Raw genomic sequence first — 20824 nt, forward strand, 5'->3', positions numbered from 1 at the left:
CATGTCAACTATCACTGCTGACATGATTTGGCTAGTAGTCAAGCACTCACCAAGGAACTAATTTAAATCAATCTCCTTTGAGAAAGCCAATTGTTTGGTATGAGCAACAATTGGTGTAGGATCAATCAGTAGACATGAGATCAATTAAAACCAGCTTAAGCCTGTGAAGAGGGACAATTCACACAACCTGAGTTAGATCTCTATTCATTTCAATACTCTCACAATGCAAGCCTTAAGCTTCCTTGCAAAGCAGAAAAGCTACTATCACCCTACACTGTCTAGCCAGCCCTTTAAGTAGTTCCACTTTTAATTAAAAACACAGTACACTCTTTGTTGGCACAGATAGTGTGGTCACTTTTAAGGACCGCAGTTATTTTAGCCAGAAACTTGGGATTCGGGAAGGGACATCTGTTAAGCAAAACACACACACACACACTTTGATACTTTTTTCTTTACAACTTTACCAATTCACATGTACTTGAAAGCATTTGAATTTTATTAAATTGAAACATTTATTTGGGAAAAGCTACTGTTGCACTCTTTTGAACTGGGCTTCTAAATGTCAGCAACTTGGGGATGTCGCCAGTAACTGCTGTGAGATTTTGCTAAAGCAGCTTTGAAACAAATAGGTTTTGCGTCAGATACCTAAGCAGGCATAGGCAGTACTTTGGAGATGGCACTGGGAAGAAAAGCATGCAGTATCGCTTCTGGCCGCAGGAGTGCTGTAATGTCATTCTCCACCACATAGCATGTCTGCATTAAGTTCCACCAAAACAGTATGCCTGCTTCTTCCCTGGTCAACCACAATGCGACAAGCAGTGTGGATCAGAAAGACATCACTGAATTAGTAGGTCATGTAATAAACAAGAACTTGACAAACAATTTTAAATATTTCTGTATTTTGAAAACTTTAAGCACTTCAGTCTCTTCAAATAGACTGTAACTTCTACTTATAAGAGGGGGAAAAGCCTTTCCCAACACACTTTGACCACAGTGTAATCAAACATTGCCAGCTCTACTAAGTGATACCTTGAAAAAAAAATACTGGGGTGGAGAAAGGAGGCAGAGAAGATGTGAAGGAGACAGAAAGCGACTTTTGCAAGACTATTATCAATATCAAACTTTCATGGCCTTTGCGAAGAAATTTCCCCCTAGTATTTTTATTCAGAAAAACTTCTGAAAATAAGAATTTTCCAAATGTCAGAGATGAAACAGTGAGAGAAATGAGGGCGAGAGAAAGAGGTATTCTTCTTATAAACCACAGATCCATAGCGTCAGTTGGACAGCAGAGGTTGTGGAAATCGCACACACTAGTCATCTTATCTTGCCCTCAGGCCAGCCAACCTTGAGCGGCGCGGGTAGGTGAGAACAGCTTAACGACGTCCTAAAAAGCTATAAAAAAAAAATTAGGGAGCAAAAAGAAAAACTCTCCAAAATCAGGATGCAGGACCGGAGATTCCATAAAACGAGCAAACCATACCACAGGTCGAGTGAGACGTTTGTATCACAGAAAAATCAAAATCTGTTAGCCTCAAGACAAATTCTAACTGCGCAAGAGTCCAAATTACGAGACCAAGACAGAAGAACTCTAACGGGCTGCCGTGAACCTTCCATGAGCGGGCAATGTAAGGTGAGTGTGTATACTGGGCGCGGGGTGGGGGCGGTGTGTATTATGGTTTGCATTTAAATCCTTCAGAAGACTTAATTGTGTTTAGCAGCCCTTCCCCTAAAATGCCATTGGATTAGCTACAGCCGCGGCAGGACTCAGAGACAAATACGGGCGCACTGAATTTTCAGGAAAGCTAGCTCTCTGAAACCGTTCTGGAGGCTTACACTCGCCTCCTCAAAGCGCACACAGGTGATGGAGGCGGGGGTGGGTAAAAAGCCGCAAGTGAGTTTCACTGAGAACAGAAACCTCTCAGAAATAGCTACTTTTGAGGGAAGTAAACAGAGAGGGCAAAGTCGGGCCTGTCCCTAAAACAACACTCAGCAAGCCTAGCGTACCCTCAGAGTTGCTGCTCAGTGCAGAAAGTTCGGTACATCATCTCATTTAGTCTTAGGGTCAGAAAAATAAATCAGTGTTACCCTTTTCCTGGAAATGCAGATCCTGCACCTCAACTTGGTACTCCTCCCTAGCTCTCTCGCTCCCGCTCTCTCCCCTCCGCCCCCTCCCCCGCAATACACACAGTACTAGACTGTGTCCAAAGCGACCTGGGGTCAGGATTGGGGGCGCACGTGGGAGGAAAAGGTAAAGACATATTAGCTGCAGGGGAGATGACTGAAAGGACTAAACAGAGAAAGACAAAAAGAACAAGAAAAATGGATGCCAGATGAAAAATGAGACCGAAAGAGCAGAGTTCAGAAGTAGAAGCTCTGCAGTTAACGTAGGTAAAGACCGCACCATTAAGCCCTGAGCGCCCGCAGGACGCTCGGCTCACCCGGCTCGCCGCGCGTCTTGTTCCGGCTCGCGGCGCCTTCTGAGGACTGAAAAGACAGAGCGTTCGGCAGAGCTCCCGGGCGGAAAGTGGGGAGCGGTGGTGCACAAGGGTTGGGTGGAGGGCACGGTCCTGCCCACCTGAGCCCCGGCTCCAGTGCCGCCACCCGCGCCCCCTCCGCCAACCCCACAGGCCTCCGGCAGAGTAGAACCCACCTCGCTTACTGCGTCTCCATCGATTGCCTTGGCAGTGGCTGTAATCCATACAGTTCAGGATGATGAGGGCAAAGGAGAAGAGACGAAACTGCATCTGGGCGGTCGGGCGGGGGACAGACGCCTCTCAAAGTCCGGGAACTGAAGGGCTCATCCGAGGAGCCGGCGCCTACCGCGCCGCTAGGGAAGACGCCAAGGGAGAGTCGCCACTAACCCGGGGGGCCCGCACTCGTCAGTTCGGCGCAGTCAGCATCTCCCCGCCTTGAACCTGAAAGACCAAGAGGAGAAGCGGGGTGGAAAGAGGCACGGGGAGGCAGCTGCCTCTTCACGCGTCCCAATTTAAGAAGGGGAGGGAGGGGGGAAGCGAACCCACTGCCTGGCACGAGCCGCGGAACAGCTTAACCCCGAGCGCACAGCTGCCGGCAACTTGAAGAGAAAGGTGATTACAATCAGTGAATTAGCAACCTCTGTGGACGTTTAGGCTCCGACCCGGGGGAAAGGACGCTGCGCGGGCGGTCCAGGAAAAGAAGAGCTCCACAGCCCCTAAGGGTGCAGGGGGAAAGGCGCGCTCTTCGGCCCTTTGGTCCCACAGTGGGGTACCCAAGCGCCGTGGCCGCGGTAGCGGGGCGCGGATCGCCTACCGTGAGCACTTACGTCTCAGGCGGTGCGGCGTGCCTAGGCGCGGCGCTCCATCCCGTGCTCGGAAGCGAGCCGCCCCGCTAGCACGTGGGCTGGGGAAAAGTTTGCCGAGACCGGCCGGGAGCGCGTGGCACCTCTGGGATTCGGGCGGCTGCTGTGGGTTGAAAGTGCGCGGAGAGTCCTCTGGACTGACCGCGCCTAGCAGGAGCGCGGCTGGGCGGGCGGGTCCGCAGCCTCTGGGATGCTGCGTCCCCGCCGGTGAGTGTGATCCTCCGGCGAGGGGCACGCCGGCTCTCACTCTCTGGGTCCCTATCCAACTGTGCGGTTTCCCGAGCTCTCTCCACAGCCACTTCACAGCTAAGGTTTCTCCGTTTCCAAGCTGTGGGAGACAGAACGCTCCCGGGAGGCCGAAGGGATGGAGAGCGCACTTTCCGTTGGAGATGCAGCCGGGCTGAGGCTCGGGATGCTTCTATAAGTAGGTGGTGCTGTGGTCCAAGGCAACTAAGTCAGGGCTGCCTCGGAGTTCCTGGGTCCTAAAGCCAGAAACTCTCGGGTTTCCCTGAGGTCCTAAAGAGCGCTGACAGCCTCCAGCGAGCCTAACCCCAGGCGAATCCCCTCCGGGCTTTCCTGGAGTGGATGGCTAAACTGAAGGGCAGATGAGGAGGAGACGCCCCCTGACTGTGCTGGGCCCGACAGTCCAGCTGTCTTCTCTAGTGCTCAAGGCGTCCTCTCTAGCGCTCCGGGGTCTTTTCCCACCTCAGAGCCAACCTTCCTGCAGGAATAATCTGACTGGCTGATGGCTTCTCCTACACCTTCCTTCACGAGCTCCTGCCTGGACTACTGCTTCTGAAGCGGAATTTAAACTTGAGCCGCATCCCTAAAGATGTCACACCTCTGCCACTTTTAGATTTACGTCTTGGCTTTGTTTGATAGAAGATCTGTTAGCGCGGCTGAAATTAAAACGCGTCCTCAGTTTAGGGAGTGAAAAGCGTATTTCCACTCATTTGCTTATCCTCAGAAGTAGTATGTCTTGACTTTGTCTCTCCTCCATAAAAACTTACAAAAAGCTCTGATCCCTTGCTTCCGGTACTCTAGAAACTGGGACCTTGCTTATTCCAAGAAAACTTCAGTTTCTTCTGAAGTATTTCTCATTCATAATCCTCCTCCCTCCCCCACCCTCAAAGTCTCCTGAATTGAACTTTTAGGTGCCTTGAGTTTGGGGAATAATCTTATTTAACAGTGTCACATTAAATACACTTGATGCTATCTGATTTCATTCTGGTGAAATCTGTCCAGAATTTTCATTCTGTCCTGAATTCAATACTGTAGGAATAAATGTACTTACTCCCTAGGCAAAAGAGAAGACTTTATACTGCTAACTATGGCAGTATGAATGTTTGGAAATATGACCAGTTACCTTATTAATATGCTAGCATTTTTGTACCATTTAAATTTTCTTCTCTATGCCTTCAGTTTCAGAAGATGTTCAGAAGTTGGGAGATTTGAGGCAATCATATAGAAACAATAAGAATATTAGGATACTCATGTTGATTAACTGTTCCATTGATGCCTATCCACAACTATTTTATGGATATCACTTTTTTTTGTTGTTGTTGTTGTTGTTGTTTTTGGATATCACTATTATATAGCAATATTTATGTGCTAAGTATTTCAGTGTTACTCACTTTATGTGTTTGTGAGAACACCCCAATAAATCTGAGTTGAAGTCTCTGGTCCCATTTCCCAGATAAAAAAATTCAGTCGCTGAGATTGGCCCATATGGTACAATAAAGTTGACAAAGCCCATAACAGACAGTGGATCGGTTTCTCAGCTTTTGGAGTCCTTGATTTTTGTCACAGAATTTGAATTGGATTGGAAATATTTCTGTTTAGGGAGTGGCCCAGTATTTGACATGATGACTTGCTATTTCAGTGAAATATCCCTCAATCATCATAAATAGCATTTCTCTTTAGCACATGGTGTTGGGAAAACTCGACAGCTGCATGTAAATCAATGAAGTTAGAACACTCCCTCACACCATACACAAAAATAAACTCAAAATGGCTTAAAGACTTAAACATAAGACAAGACATTATAAACCTCCTAGTAGAAAACATAGGCAAAACATTCTCTGAATAAATCTTAGCAATGTTCTCCTAGGGCAGTCTACCCAGGCAATAGAAATAAAAGCAAAAGTAAACAAATGGGGCCTAATTAAACTTATAAGCTTTTGCACAGCAAAGGAGATCATAAGTAAAACAAAAGGACAACCTACCGAATAGAGAAAATAATTGCTAAGAATGCAACTGACAAAGGTTTAATTTCCAGAGTATATAAACAGCTCATACAACTTAGTAACAACAAAAAAAAAACCAAAGAACCCAATCCAAAAATGGAGAGAAGACCTAAACAAGCAATTCTCCAATGAAGACATACAAATGGCCAATAGGCACATGAAAAAATGCTCAGTATTGCTAATTATCACAGAAATGCAAATCAAAACTACAATGAGGTATTGCCTCACACAACTCAGAATGACCATCACTCAAAAGCCCATGAATGATCAATGCTGGCAAGGCTGTGGAGAAAAGGGAACCCTCCTACTCCTGGTAGGAATGTAGTTTGGCACAGCCATTATGGAAAACAGTTTGGAAATTCTTCTAAAAACTAAAACTAAACTTACCATATGACCCAGCAATCCCACTCCTGGGCATATATCCAGAGGGAACTATAATTTGAAAAGATATGAGCACCCCAATGTTCATAGCAGCACTGTATACAATAGCCAAGACATGGAAACAACCTAAATATCCATCAACAGATGACTTAATAAAGAAGTTGTGGTATACTTATACAATGGAATACTTCTCAGTGATAAAAAATAAAATAATGCCATTTGCAGCAACATGGATGGACCTGGAGATCATCATTCTAAGTGAAGTAAGCCAGAAAGAGAAAGAAAAATACCATATGATATCACTCATATGTGGAATCTAAAAAGGAAAAAAAAAGAAAAAAAGAGGACACGAATGAACTCATCTCCAAAACAGAACAGACTCGCAGACATAGTAAACAATCTTATGGTTACCTGGGGAAAGGGGGTGGGAAGGTATAAATTTGGGAGTTTGAGATTCGCAAATGTTAACCACTATATATAAAAATAGACAAAAAACGAATTTCTTCTTTATAGCACAGAGACCTATGTTCAATATCTTGTAATAACCTTTTATGAAAACAAATATATGTATATAGATACATGACCTGGGACATTATGCTGTACACCAGAAACTGACACATTGTAACTAACTATACTTCAATAAAAAAGACAAAAATGTACCACTTCACCCATATACTCACATATGCATACACCAAAGTTACTGCACTTCTGAAGAAGTTAAATCCATGAGAGAACAAGAGTCTTCTCTAAATAAGCCCTCTGCCTTTCTGTACAGTCTTGAGACCCATTCAAGATTAGTGGTCATCAGTGTCTTTTACAATATTTAAAGACAAAATTAAGCACAAGACCAAGTAGATCTAGCTCTGCCTTAGCCACCTGGATCGCTTTAGACAATTCTCTGGATCTGTTTCCTTGTCAGTATTTTTAGGAAATTAGAACAAGATCTCTTTCACCCTACCATGTTCTGGTTTTGCTATCAATTTTCTATTTCTATCAAGAAGTTGGAGAGGGGGAGGATAGTAGAGCTTAGTAGGGGAGGGTATAGCCTAGTGGTAGAGCAGATGCCTAACATGCACAAGGTCCTGGATTTAATCCCCAGTACCTCTATCAATACATACATACATACATACATACATACATACATACATAATTATCTTCCCCCTCAAAAGGATTTTTTTTAAGTTAGGTATGGACTCTAACCAGCATGTGAGGACAAACTCATCATTGATAAGTTTTCAATGTAAAAAGATGAGGGTTACCCATTGTCATCCTTAAATTTAGAGACTACTTTCAACCTTCTGTCCTCAAAGGATACTTTTCAAAGTTTTAATCATTTGGGTTGCACGGTTGGCATATTTTTAACCAGAGATACTTTTCAGTTTAGTAATTTCCTAGATCCATTTCACAAAAAACAATTTTAACAGTACCTCTTCTGCTGAAGGTTGGTTAATGATCTTAACTCAAGAACGAGCTCTGGGAGTAAAGAAGATTCCTAATTTCTTTCTCTACATGCTCTCTCTTGGTCTGTCTCTGCTTTTTAAAGGACACCAGGGAACTTCAAAAACCTATCACACTTAGTTCCTGGGGGTACTTAGAATGTCACACTTAATCTCTTTGGGCTAGTTTCTCGATAAAGCAGAGGATTCTTTTCTCCTTTTTTGCCATTCACTGAATATTTTTCCTGATTTCAAGAACCCAGGAATGTTCTTGCTACTAAAAAATACAACCCTAGCAGATCCTAAACTATCATTAACTTTAATCCCATATTTCTGCATCCTTTCATTTCTAAACTGTGAAAGTGTTGTTGAGGCTCAGCGCTCATGGTTTTTCCATCTTGGAGACTCAATGGACTTTTTCTTCAAACTGAGTTTAGATGGTGGTTGCATTAAATTCACTTTATAAATAGACATGTGCCTGGTGTCTGTTTATAGAGAAACATCCTGATGTGGTTGACATCATGCCACTTATTGGTGAGTGAATGGGTGGGGGATGATGGTATAGATGAGAAGCAACTTGGGTACTTTACTTTTTTGACTTATAATTCATTCATACAGCTAAAATTCAATCATTAATAGGGAGGTATACTGGGAAAAGTCTCTCTGCCAGCCAATCAGTTGTCCTTCTCAGAAACAACCAGTTATTCCTATACAGCCTTCTAGGTTTTGAGTATACATCCAGAGATATGTTGTTCTTATCAAGAAAATGTGGGTATATACACATATATCCTTACTGCTGTCTTTTACACAACTAGTACAATACCATATTCACTGATCTGCACCTCGATTTTTTTCATACATCTTAGAGTTCATCTCGTATCAATCCCTAGAGAACTTTCCTATTCTTTTTATACAATCATGTATTATTTCATTGTGTGGCTGCGTTTAGCCATTTGGGTTGTCTTTGTTCTTTTTTTCTGTTATAAGCAATGCTTCAATTAACCTTTTCATGGGTCTTTTTACCTTTGTATTATAAATTCCTTAAAGAAAAGTTGGATAAAACATTTCGTTATACCTTTGTGCGTGTGTGTGTGTGTGTGTGTGTGTGTGTGTGTATTTGTGTGTAGTCTTAAAATTGCCTTCCACAGAGGTTCTATCCAATTACAATGTATGAAGTGCCCATCTCACTATATACTGGCCAACATGTTTTGATCTTTGATATGTTCAAGCAATTTATATTTCATTTTCCATGAATTCTCCAAAGATATCATTTACTTTTGTTTCTGCTGTCACTCATGTAATGTTGCTTTGTAGACTATATGAAATAGAACACACTACTCTATATAAAATACATAAACAACAAGGACCACTGTATAGCACAGGGAACTATATTCAGTATCTTGTAAAAACCTATAATGGAAAAGAATCTAGAAAAGAATATATATACATATATATGTAAGTGTATATAGATAGATAGATAGATAGATAGATAGATAGATAGATAGATAGAAAGAATAACTGAATCACTTTGCTGTGCACCTGAAACTAACACAACACTGTAAGTCAACTATACTTCAATTAAAAAAATTTTAAAGATACATGGTATATAGATGTACATATTATCTTTTGTTATTTGAGTTGCAATTTTTTCCAAGTTTATCATTTGTCACTTATCATTGTTTATCATTAAAATTTAACTTTGCTTTTGATGTATTTTACTATGCTAAAATTTAAAACGTGATTTTATGCAGTTAAATTTGTCAGTCTTATCTTTATAGCTTCTATGTTTGTGTTACACTTGTTAAAGCTCTTCCCCATGCCATTCTTTTTAAGTTTTGGGGGGAGATTTCTAAGACACTTTTTTCAATGTTAAAATCCATACAATGTTAGTGGTTTTACGACTGTATGATGTGGCTGCATGACAACAGACTTTAAATTTTCTAAATCCTCCCTAAGTATGTTCAAAGATTTGGTTGACTTTGGCTCTGACTCTCATTTTCATTAGCTAATTGATTTAGCATTCTCTTATCTCTTATGTTATCAGATATTCATATTCTCGGATTTAAAGTTTCCCACAATCTTCTTATTCATGTTTGATATTTGTCGATGTTGTATTTACTCTTCTAGTCTAGAAATTATCTGTCAATTGCTTTGGAACAAATTATGACGTTTTTGCCATTGTGTCAATATTGACAGTATATTCTTTTCTGTTGAACATAAGCTGAACGTCCATTTCGCTAGTTGCGTGTGATAGTCCATGTTCATCTGTTACATTTTGCAGGAAATAATTAAATTAATTAATATAAAAAAATCTTCAGCCAGGTCAATGACCAGTACTCACCCAGGCTAATTTGTTGTTTTTAAAAGCCACACCATAATCACTTATTTAACATTTGAAAAATGTGTAAATATTTGACTCCTCCAAATGTTATTGCTGTGTTCTGCCACTTGGGAACTCTTCTGTAGACTGATGTGATAAGCCCTATTTCTCGTTTTGTCCTCCATCTGGATGGAAGAGATCCAGGAGGCTCTCTTCAAAGGAAGTCCAACTCAGACCAGCTCTAAAGAAAAAACTCAAGTTTGACCTGAAGTTTCAAAATTATTCCCTTTATTTAAACTTCTGCACTCTGAACTCTTTTGAACTAAAGTAATGTGTGTCATTTCCATTCTTTTTTTGTGTGAATGTGGTTCCTGGAAGGAAGTGTTAAACTACACCCAGTTAATAACTAGAGATAAATGAAGATTCCCAGCTATTTTAAGAATGAGACACAGTTTTCATTAATATGAAGACAATGTCTCTTTTCACTGTTTGTGGACACACAATTTGTTATGCTAATTGAGATGGACAATAAAACAAGTAATTCCTCAGAGCAGGAAATACCCTTCCCAGAACTTTTTTTCAGTACTAGTATCCAAAATAGATACATACCCCTCTCGGAAGCAGTTGGTTTGTCTTTAACTCATGGTTGACACGAATTCTGTTACTGTTCAGGGCAAAGTTGTGGTTTACCATCAGCAAATGTACAAGACAGTCAGACATTTTATCTACCAGTCTCATTTCTTGCTCCATTTTATGTTTCTACTCTTATTTTCCCTTTGCTGTGTTTTCCTCGCTTATTTCCAATTATACTTTGCAGTATTATATGCATTTTTATAAGCCACTTTAACTTTGGAACAATATAGACAATTTAAGAATAATAATACACACATTATACACATGATGATATAAAAATATACACACAGGTGAAGGAATCAACATAGGAGTTCTTTTAGTTACTGAGTGTGTCTACTCTAACTACTTATTCCAGAATGGAGGAAATAACCATGGTGTGAATTTGGAAGTCCACTAGGCCCATTGAGAGATGAACCCAAGCCAAAAGTCTATCAATTACCCAGTCTTCATAAGCCCCTTCTCTTGACATTTGGGGTGTCAAGAAATTAACAGTAGTCCCCCAAAGTCTGGTTATTTCCCCTTCCCAAAAATAGTCATCTGAGTAAATGGCTCCAGGTCCTGTTGGCAAGACCAGCAGAAAGATTTATTGTGAGGGTCCTTGCTCAAAAGACTGGCCTTCTCTTCACTCAAGGATCTCTGGGGCTGTGAACTGGCTCAAGTCTGGGTTGGTTAAGGGGCTGTGACTATTGTGGTGACTCAGTTTACACTTTCGTAGCCCAGACCCAAAGTTTTTCTGTTATACAAAGCAAGTAAAACTTTAGTAGGCTGTCCGTCTACTTCAGTCCTAGGAAAAAGTAAAAGTATCAACTACAATCGTAGGATTAGCTGCAGAACTACAGCAAGAAGTATTCCTTCCTTGATTAGATATAAATCTCAAATATCAATACTTTGTCATCTCCTATTCTTCTACTGTTTAACATAAGATGCATAAATTGTAGTTAACCTCATATCTCAGTTTTTAAACTACAGAATATGAAATGGTGAGTGTGACTCAGCTAAAAGAATGAATATCACCCCAAGATGTATAAAAGGACATCTGAGACTTTGGATATCCTGTTTCAGGAAGCAGGTCAACATGTTTTGTGTGGATAGCTGTGCCATGTTCTGTGGAAGCATAAATTGCTTTTGTCTTTATTTGGAAATTAAACGTGGTAAGAGACATGTGTATTGGCTGCCAGACTGTCCAGAGAAGGACTGCTGTGGTTTGTACTATCTCCTGTGTTAAATTGGGAACTGTATTTCCCAAATCCCCTGCCATGTAATGACTTTTGAGTTGGAGCAGGCTTAAAGAGAAATTTACATGGGACTTAGGGGACAGAAATAAAACAGTGGTCAAGACTTTCTGAAGGTCCTTTTTCAGTAAGATGCGGTGATGGACAGAAGCTGAGATACGCAGCAGGTACCAGCTTCAAACTCACTCTGCTCTGTATCCTGCTCTTCTCCTGAATGCTGGCCCTGCTCACCCAGAGACCCTAGGCCCACCACTAGATGACTGGCTGTAGATAAAGCACTAGAGGCAAGTGCTTTTCAGAGACCTCTCCACAAATTTCCCCTTTGCCACCACACTATGGTGGTTGGGCATGCCTGGCTTCTCAGGCACGTTAGTGACTCCTCTAATCCTCCAATTTCCCTTCCAGGCCTTCCCTCCCTCACCTCCTCTCACAATCATGTAAGACACAATTGCTATAAATAATTCCATCTATAACACCCATTGACTCCACTCTCCTGACTGAACCATGGCCAATATAAGTATGATCTATTGATTTTCCCACTATAAAGATAAGAACTTATTCCCTTTTCCTCCTGCTTCTACCCTATACACCATCCACCTCCATCCCCATCCTTCAAATATGGCTAGATCAATATTGAGTGGCTATATTACTATGTCTAAGCAGGTTATTCAGAGCTGAGCCATGTAATAAACTGGACTCCTGTCACCTTCCTGTGCGACTTTTGGTTTTCTCTGGAACTATCATTACCTTTTTTTCCTCTCTGCAGAGTTTTCTGTGACTTACCAGAAACTAAACCCATTCTTCTGGTCATCTTAATCACTTCTTAATGTGTTCTTTTATACCAAGTAGACCATCAGTTTCATCTTAAAGTTCCTCCCCAAGGCTTGGGTGTGCTTCCGCTGGACTGCGTACCCTTTGTGCCTGATACACAAGTTGTCATTCTGGGGATTCCCTCCACATCTTCCTGGGGATTCCCTTTTCTCTCACCTCTGGTGGATTTTCTGTTTCCTATGTTCCATGTCTTCCTCTTTCCTAGTTAATCTTTCATTGTGGTGAAGGATATTCTACAGGAGTTTCCTGAACATTTTGGTATAGGGGTAATATTTTTTGAGACTTTTGCATGTCAAAAATGTCCCTCTTCTACCCTCGCAACTGATTATTTGGATAGGTATAAAATTTTATATGGAAATAATTTTTTTCTTTGGTATTTTGAAGACATAACTCCATTGCTTTTTACTTTGCAGTGTTACTTTTGAGAAGCCCAAAGCCACTCTAATTACTGATTCTTCCCATGTTCCTGCCTGCAGCCTACTCCCAGAAGATCGAAGGGCTGAAATGTCACGGAAAGTACTTTGTCTTGAATATTTTTTCATTGATTTTGTGAGAGGTTTGATGGCCTTTTTAACGTGAAAAGTCATGTTTTTCAGTTCTATAAATGTTCTTTAGTTATTTGGTGTATGAGGTTTCCCTCCTCACCCCACCCTACCCTACACACATACACATTTTTCTCTCCTTTTTTTGGAATACCTATTGTTCCAATATTGGACATCCGGGGGTGTTCCTCTAATTCTCCTATATTTTCTCTCCTACTTTTCATCTCTTTGTGTTTTTTTCTTTACTTTCTGGAATATTCCCTTAACTTCATCCTCCAAGTCTTCTAATGAGTTTTCCATTGCTCTTCTCATTTTTTTTTTAATTCCAAGGGCTCTCTTTTTTCGTTTTAAAATTTTCTTTACTGTAATATTGTTTATTCCGAGTTGCTTTTTTCTGTGTTTGTTTTGATCTGTATGTTTCATCTTTGAGGTTTTTCTTGATATTTTAAAATTCTTGGCTATTTGTTTATATTTAAAAGTGAGAGATTAACAGGCTAATTAAAAGAAACAAAACCTCTTACCCCTTGGGTGATGCTTGCCAACTTAATCTTTACTACACGGTAAAAACGGACCATAAGTAAACTGACTGAGGTATTTACTGGAAGGAATCAAAGTATAATTTATTTAACTATTTTCACTAGGGTTGGTCAGATTTCCCAGAGAAAAGTTTTCTAATATTCTGCAAAGAGGAGAGGTTGAGGGGAGGCAGTTGTTCTCTTTAATTCTTCCTTTCCTTTTAGATTTCCCCCACTTGTGAAAAAGTTATTTTATTTTAAGTTTAGTAAGGTTTCAGGAGAGAGAAAAATTAAAGACATGGGAATCCATTCTACTGTTACTTGTCTTAATATATTTTTCCTTTATTCACTCAACAAATAATGATTGAATATATTACATTATTACGGGTGCTGAAGATAAAGCAGTGAGAAAGGAAGATAAGATCCTTATGGAGCCTGTATCCCAAATGGGAAGAGATAAACAACAAAAAGCAAATAAAGGATTGTCTTCATTTCCCAGAGTGTCCATTTTATTTTTGTACATCTATTTTAATGCAATTAAAAAAATTCCCAAATACTCTTTTCCAAGTATCACTAATTATTTAAATTTTACTGCATTTGCTTTATCATTCACTTTATCTCTACAGTATTATTTTTTCTAAACTATTGATGAGTAAGTTTTCAACGTGGCCGGTTAGTCCTAAATACTTCACTGTATATTCTCTGAGAACAAGAACTTCCACCGATATAACCTCAACGTTATTAAAATCAGGAAATTTCACATTGATGGAATATCATTCTCTAATTCACAGTTTATAGTCAAACTTTCTCAGTTGCCCAATATGCCACTTCTGGCTGCTGACTCCCAGACCAGGCTTGAACTCAGGATCTCGTGCTGCATCTGCTTGTCATGCCTCATTGTCCTCTTTAGTCTGGAACTGTTTCTCTGTCATTGATGGCCTTGATATTTTTGAAGAACACATTCTATTTTGTTGAATACCACTTAGTTTGGATTTGTCTGATATTTCCTCATAATTAAATTGTGGTTATGCCCTTTTGGGGAGGAATACTATAAAATTGAGGCTGTGTCCTTCTCAGGGCATCATATCAAGAGGAACATGATGCTGATATGTCCCATTACCTACTACTTGATTAAGACGTTGTCTGTCAGGATTTTACATGGTGAAGTCACTATTTTTCCTTTTGAGATTCATAATTAATTTATGGGAAACATTTTAGGACTATGTAAATATCCTCTTCCTCATCAAACTTTCACCCCTACTTTCATCATTTGTTAATGATTCTTGTCCAAATCAATTGATTACTCTGATCATTGTCAAATGGTGATTTTTCTAACTACATTACTTCTTCTACATTTATTAGTTATTACTCTACTTTAAGGAAAAGCTTTCTTTTTTCTCTCTGATCAAGTGATTGGTATCAGTATGGACCAATGGATTCTTATTTTGCTCAATGTATTATATTGTATTACTATATTTATTTTGAGTTTCAATTTGTCCCAGATTTGGCCTGTGGGAGAATCTTAAGCTGGGTTCTGTACTTCAGAATTCTTTTTAGTATTTTTTTTCTTTTAGGAGCAACCATAACTTCCAGACTTATCTTGTGTTTTCTCTGTTCCAGTCCTGGAATGAATCTTTTTTCCAAACATCCCTGTCCTTTGAGTGGAGAATTATATTTAGAAACCAAGATCTGGGTACTTGGTGTATACAATGCCACTGGAGTGTCATAGCTTCTCCTTCTTCCCAGCATCAGAGCTAAAACCATAAGCTCTACATAGAGAGCCCCCTATTCCAACCCAACAACACAGAGTTCATTCTAGCCTTTCCTATTTCCATATTTGTAACTCCCTCTGAAATAGTGATAAATGTAGATTAGAAATAAATATAAAAAGCAATTACTGCTCTTGTGTGACTATCAGGAAAGCTTCATGAAGGTGACATATAAGCTTGGTCTTGAAGGCTAAGTAGGATTTTATCAGGGGAGCAAGAAGGGACATTTTAGTTGAAAGTGATAGAAAGGGGGAAAACCAAGACATAAAGGAAAATAGTTGGCTAATAAACCAATGTGCTAATGGCAAAGGGTGTGAAGGGAGGGAAGATGAGGGTTTAGACTGGCCAAGTAGGTAGCAGCCAGACTGTAAGTGAACGGACTTCCATGGTAATAAATAGGAATTTTACCTTCACTATGAATCAAGGACTTTTTTAAAAGTAAGAGGTGTAACATAGTCACTTCTACCTTAGAAAGATAATTACTTTGGCAATTCTGAAAATGCACTTCAGGGAAAGCAGGTCAGAGGTTAATCAAATATATATATATATGGCATATGACTGTATTATATATGATATACACACACACACAGTTGATTCTCATTATTCATGGTAGTTGTGTTCTACAACGTCACCATGAACACTGAATTAACAAATACTGACCCATTGCTCCTTAGAGAAATACAAGGTAAGCTTCCTACAAACCTCTGGTCACATTTCATCAACAAATAGTTACCCAACCTTGTTTTATGTGTTTAAAGACACCTTATTTAATATATATTGTTAATTCGCTAACATCGTACTCACAGCAACAGCGGCTATAAACTCACATCTGAATGAAGCTTATTTAAAACATATTTTTTCCATAAGGCATGTCATGGCCTTCTTGCACTGGGGAACACTAGACAGCACTTCAACACTACACTTGGGGACCATGATAAACCATGAAATTACCAACAAAAACCCCCAAAATGTGAAAAATCTGGCACTGAATAGATTGCAAAAAGGATACTTGTTCACAGTATGAGAAACAAGAAGACAGAATGCCACCTCATACAACCTCAATTGGGAATATAAATGTCAGGTGACTCAAATTTTTGCCACTCTGTGCATGTCCATGAATGACCATGAAAGCACCAGGAATATTGATTTTGAGGTTACAAATAAATTTTAGTGAGTAGGCAAATTTGCAAATACAAAGTCTGCAAATGATGAGTATTGACTGTGTATACATATATGCATACATATGTATGAAACTAAAGTGCAATGTTAGTGGAAATAGAAAGGCAGGATTTGAACAGTAAAATGAGGGAATGGGGAGAGGTAGAAGGCAAAGATGATGCTGATGTTTCTGTTTTGGACTGGGTAAATGTTAATGCTACTACCAAATAATATAAATCCTGAGAAAGAGTCTGGAGGAGAAAGATAGAGAATATAATTTTGAAAATGTAGATTTTAAGAACAAGAACATTAGAGTCAGTAATAATGATAATATGGAACTGGAGCGCCTCACAGAGGTAACAGCTGACACAGAATTTGATTATCAGGTACATAGAGGATACAACTGAAGCTGTAGGAAAAGAAGAGATTGCTTAGCTAAGGAGGCAAAAATCCAAAGATAAAACCTTTAAAATATATATTAAATTAAAGGAGTCTAGAGGAAGAAAACCAATGAAAAAGCCAATGAGAAAATGTGGGGGAAGACCCCAAATCTAAGGGGATTATAAGAACAATAGCAAGTAAAAAGGCTAGTAAATATTCCTCAAGCAGGACAAGTAAGGGAAATATTATGTATGCAAACGTGTATGTAATACAATTCTAAATATGCAACATTATTTGTATATTTGGTATCCCTTGCCTATGTCACACTCTAATTTTCATCAAACTTTCAGGTGGTAGAAATGATTTAAAATTGGAAAGACAGATATCCCAGAAACACATCAGAGGCCAGATGGACCAAGATGAAAGTTTTTTGGAGAAACTGAAAGCACCTCATACCATTAATCTCAAGACAGGGAGAGAAAGATATGCACCAAAGATCATGAGAAGTTGATCCATGATGTCACATCAAGAAATACAGGTTTGTCTATCCTGTTCCAGTAAGGCCTGTCCACCACCAAAGTACAGGGAGAGGATGGAGCAGGAAACTGGAAGTACAGCCAATAAAAAGATCAGGAGTAACAAAGCACAGACGAGGGTTCACAGAGAGAAGACTTCTGGTTTCTCGGCATGGCAGGCATGATTTTCTGAACCAGCTCTCCTGCTGAAAACAACTAAAAATGCTGAGTGTAATAACCATCTTCCTAACAGCCAGAGAGCTAAGAAGATAATAAGGAATAAGAGGCCAAAAAGGAACCCAGGATGATGAGTGAACTCAAAAGCCACCTTTGTTCTGAGGATATCTGCCCAACATAAAAATGTGAATTTTCATTTTCTCAGGAAGGTGAAGGTTTCTTATGAGAAGGGAAATAGAAATCAAAGGCAAGGTACACATTAGTTGAGGAGTTAAATAGGAGACCTTCTGCATAATAAGCTGGTACCCCAGCTATACCCTCAGAGTCAGGGTGGCTCAGTGTTAAACCAGCCCTTACCACATCTTGCATCCCAGATTTACATCACCTGGGTGGTCTATAGACCCTCAGCACTGACCTTGAATTAAGATGATCCTGGACCAATATTACCTGCAGGTGATGGCAGAAGCAAATTGAAAACCTACCCAGGAAATAAAATACAGTCATCCCAAATTCACATTATTTCTAGAAATAACTTTTCAAACACAATAACTAGCACAAAATAAAAGATAACCGGATACATACACACAAAAAAGTCACTGTGGACAAGAAACAACAGACAACATAAACAGACCCACAAAGGGTACAAATATTGGTATAATCAAGCAAACTATAAAACAACTATGCTTTAATGTGTTTAAGAGAATACTTTTTTTAAAAAAAGCTTGATGATATCTGCAGGGAATAGTATTGACCATGAGTGAGATAGGAAGACAAGGCTAAGGGCGATAAAGTTTTGAGGAAAAAAACTTGAAGGATTATGTTTGCATACATACATGCCTATATAATGAATAAAATCAATAAAAAGTACCATCATTTTCACCAAAATGCATTATTAAGCCCCTACTATGTAGCAGATACCTGTTGTTTTTGCATGTCTCTTTTCCATTTCCTTCCTCTCAAGTAGCAACCTTATATTCCTTTACAAGGAACAACACACACACACTATGTCCATTTACAAGGAAGCCTCACTTCCTCTAGGCTCCAAGAGTGGTAACGAGACACCAGCCTGCAACTGAACCACTCCATTCATCTGGTACTGTAACTGATTCAGGAGTGAGATTGTTTTCCAAGAGAGACCAATGAAAGTAGAATTTTGCTGGAACTCTTGGGGCAGTTAGAACTGCTGAGGTTGCTAAACTGGTGGGCTGTAAGTCTGATGGCTGTCTTGAAACTGTGAGGAGAGAGCCTGTCTATAAAAAGAGCCAACATCAAGAAAAGAAAAGCCAAGGAAGAGGAACAGATTCTCAATGACATCCTTTCAATACCTAGCTTCTATGCCTTTAGGCCAGACACACATCCATTTTATAGGGTAGTACTTTCTTTTTTTCTGCTTTAGTCAGTTGGAGTTGTGCTTCTGTAACTTACAAATAAGAGTCTTGGTTTGTAAGAACAGTATTCAGAGCCCTGTGCTGGCACCAAGGATAAAATACTTAAAAGAGGGAGAGTCAGTCAATGAAGGGGAATGAAAATTTTAAAAGAGGAAATGATTAGAAAATTCAGGTGATACCTGCCTATTGCCAACCCACACTAAAAATAATCTCCTCCTATTGGTTTTCATAACATTTTATCAATTATTCTATCCTGGCTCTTAAAACATTTTACCTTGTATTGTAGCAAACTTTGTATATCTTTATCTCTCTTAAAAATCTACATACCCTGGGGAGGAAATAATCATAGGATTTCAGAGACAGAAAGTACCTTGGACATACTTAGAAGGACTTTCTTGTTTAATAAATTGAGGTAGGTACTATGTTTTAACTTGGTATCCTAGATGTATTCAGGAAGTAATATTAATTAATTGAGGGAATGAGTTAATGATATGAAAAGAGAAAAGGAAATATGAAACGAGAAAAATTAATAAAAAATGAGAGATATAATAAATAAAATTTATGTGTTTTGGGAAAGGGAGAAGAACAGAGGTTGGAAGACAGAAGAAAAGAAAAAAGAATAAGAGAAGGTAAAATAAATTAGAAATATTAAGCAATACTCTTGTGCATCTCCAGTTGCGGGCTACATTATAATGCTTTTCTTTTAGAATTTTGACCCCTCTAAGCTTTCTCTGCTTACGCAAATAATAAAATTTATTTCTTAATATCTTGAGTACACATTAAACAACAGAAGGCAGGAACACTTAATGTGTTCTTTATGGCAGGGGTGGTCCTAATTTAAATCATGGAAGTAGGATGGAAACTCAAAGCTCCCTGAACTGACTGATGATGGGTTTATGGAAGTTCTTGATTATCCTATTAGACTGTCCTTTGTCTTGAATTATTTGCTTCCCCTTTCCTTTAGGGTAATTATTTATCTCACCCATTGCCATGGAATCTGCAGTGACTCCTTGTGGACTCCCTGCCCCATTGATACCAGTTTTGGCCATGCAATTTGCTTTGCTCAACAGTATGTATGACCTATGCCACAACTAAACAGAAGCTTTAAAAGCTTTGGTGAGTTTGTCTTACTCTTTTTCTTTGGGCATGAAAATGATGTTTCAGATATGAGCTTCTCCTTTATCCTGGATCCTGGAACAAGAGGATACATGCAGCAGAGCCACAGCTGATCCTCAGACACCTTTGCTGTTCTGTTATCAAGACTGAGGGATTATTTGTTGCCAAAGCGGAGCTGACTCATACATCATTAAATTGCCTTAGATGCACAAACACCAAAGTTTTTTAAATTCCTGAGTTACTTTGTTTCCAGTAATACATGCTCTGAGATAAAACCGATTCAGAACAACAACAAAAAGCAATCGATGTTTGAAATATACATTTGTCTATGACTATAAACCTTCTTAATTTCTCAATACCTATAATGTACATGAAAGAGAACCACAAAAACTGATCCATAATCTGTAAAATTCACAGATCCTCAATGTCTGAGAATACGATAAAAGAAAATCACCATAAATTCTCCCAGCAGAAACATAGCTTGCTTTACTCTCATTGCAGGAAAAATAGACTACTTTTAAATGTTAAAAAAAAAAATTATAAAGCAGTCTGTGTGTATAGGGAAGACCACCCCTTTCTTCACCACTAGCACCATAAAAATATTTACAGACTATAAATATCTTGGTTTCAGGACCCAACTGGTCATCTGATAGTTCAGTAATAGTCTCAGTGCAGAAAGAAAAATATGTTTCTTGGTTTTAGAGGAAGGAAAAGGAAAACAACTCCAATAGTTGCATTTCTTAATTCCAAGCTGCAAAGGAAATGTTTTCTTTCATGAAAAAGCAGTTAAGCAAGACTCCCCTGAATTTTTATGTAAAGCTCAAAAAAGGGGCAATGAACTATAAGG

General features: G+C 39.3%; 1 protein-coding gene and 1 long non-coding RNA gene across 3 annotated transcripts in view; one reads left to right on the forward strand and one right to left on the reverse strand.

The window, feature by feature from the left end:
- RSPO2 (R-spondin 2) overlaps positions 1–3912 on the reverse strand; it is a 149075-nt gene extending 145163 nt beyond the window's left edge. The window contains exons 1-2 of one of the 2 annotated variants that reach the window (XM_074352651.1): positions 3302–3912; positions 2651–2915 (exon numbers count right to left, since the gene is read on the reverse strand). In XM_074352651.1, coding sequence (XP_074208752.1) covers positions 2651–2744 — 94 coding nt within the window. In that variant the 5' untranslated portion in view covers positions 2745–2915; positions 3302–3912. The remainder of the gene's footprint in view (positions 1–2650; positions 2916–3301) is intronic. The other variant, XM_074352650.1, reaches the window with a different exon arrangement.
- On the forward strand, positions 178–20078 carry LOC141574979 (uncharacterized). Its single transcript, XR_012502159.1, has 4 exons — positions 178–1630; positions 17132–17319; positions 19439–19490; positions 19826–20078. It is a non-coding gene; the product is annotated as an uncharacterized LOC141574979 (long non-coding RNA).
- The last annotated feature ends 746 nt before the right edge of the window (positions 20079–20824 follow it).

The sequence above is a fragment of the Camelus bactrianus genome, chromosome 25, assembly GCF_048773025.1.
Source record: "Camelus bactrianus isolate YW-2024 breed Bactrian camel chromosome 25, ASM4877302v1, whole genome shotgun sequence".
NCBI classification, from domain to species: domain Eukaryota; kingdom Metazoa; phylum Chordata; class Mammalia; order Artiodactyla; family Camelidae; genus Camelus; species Camelus bactrianus.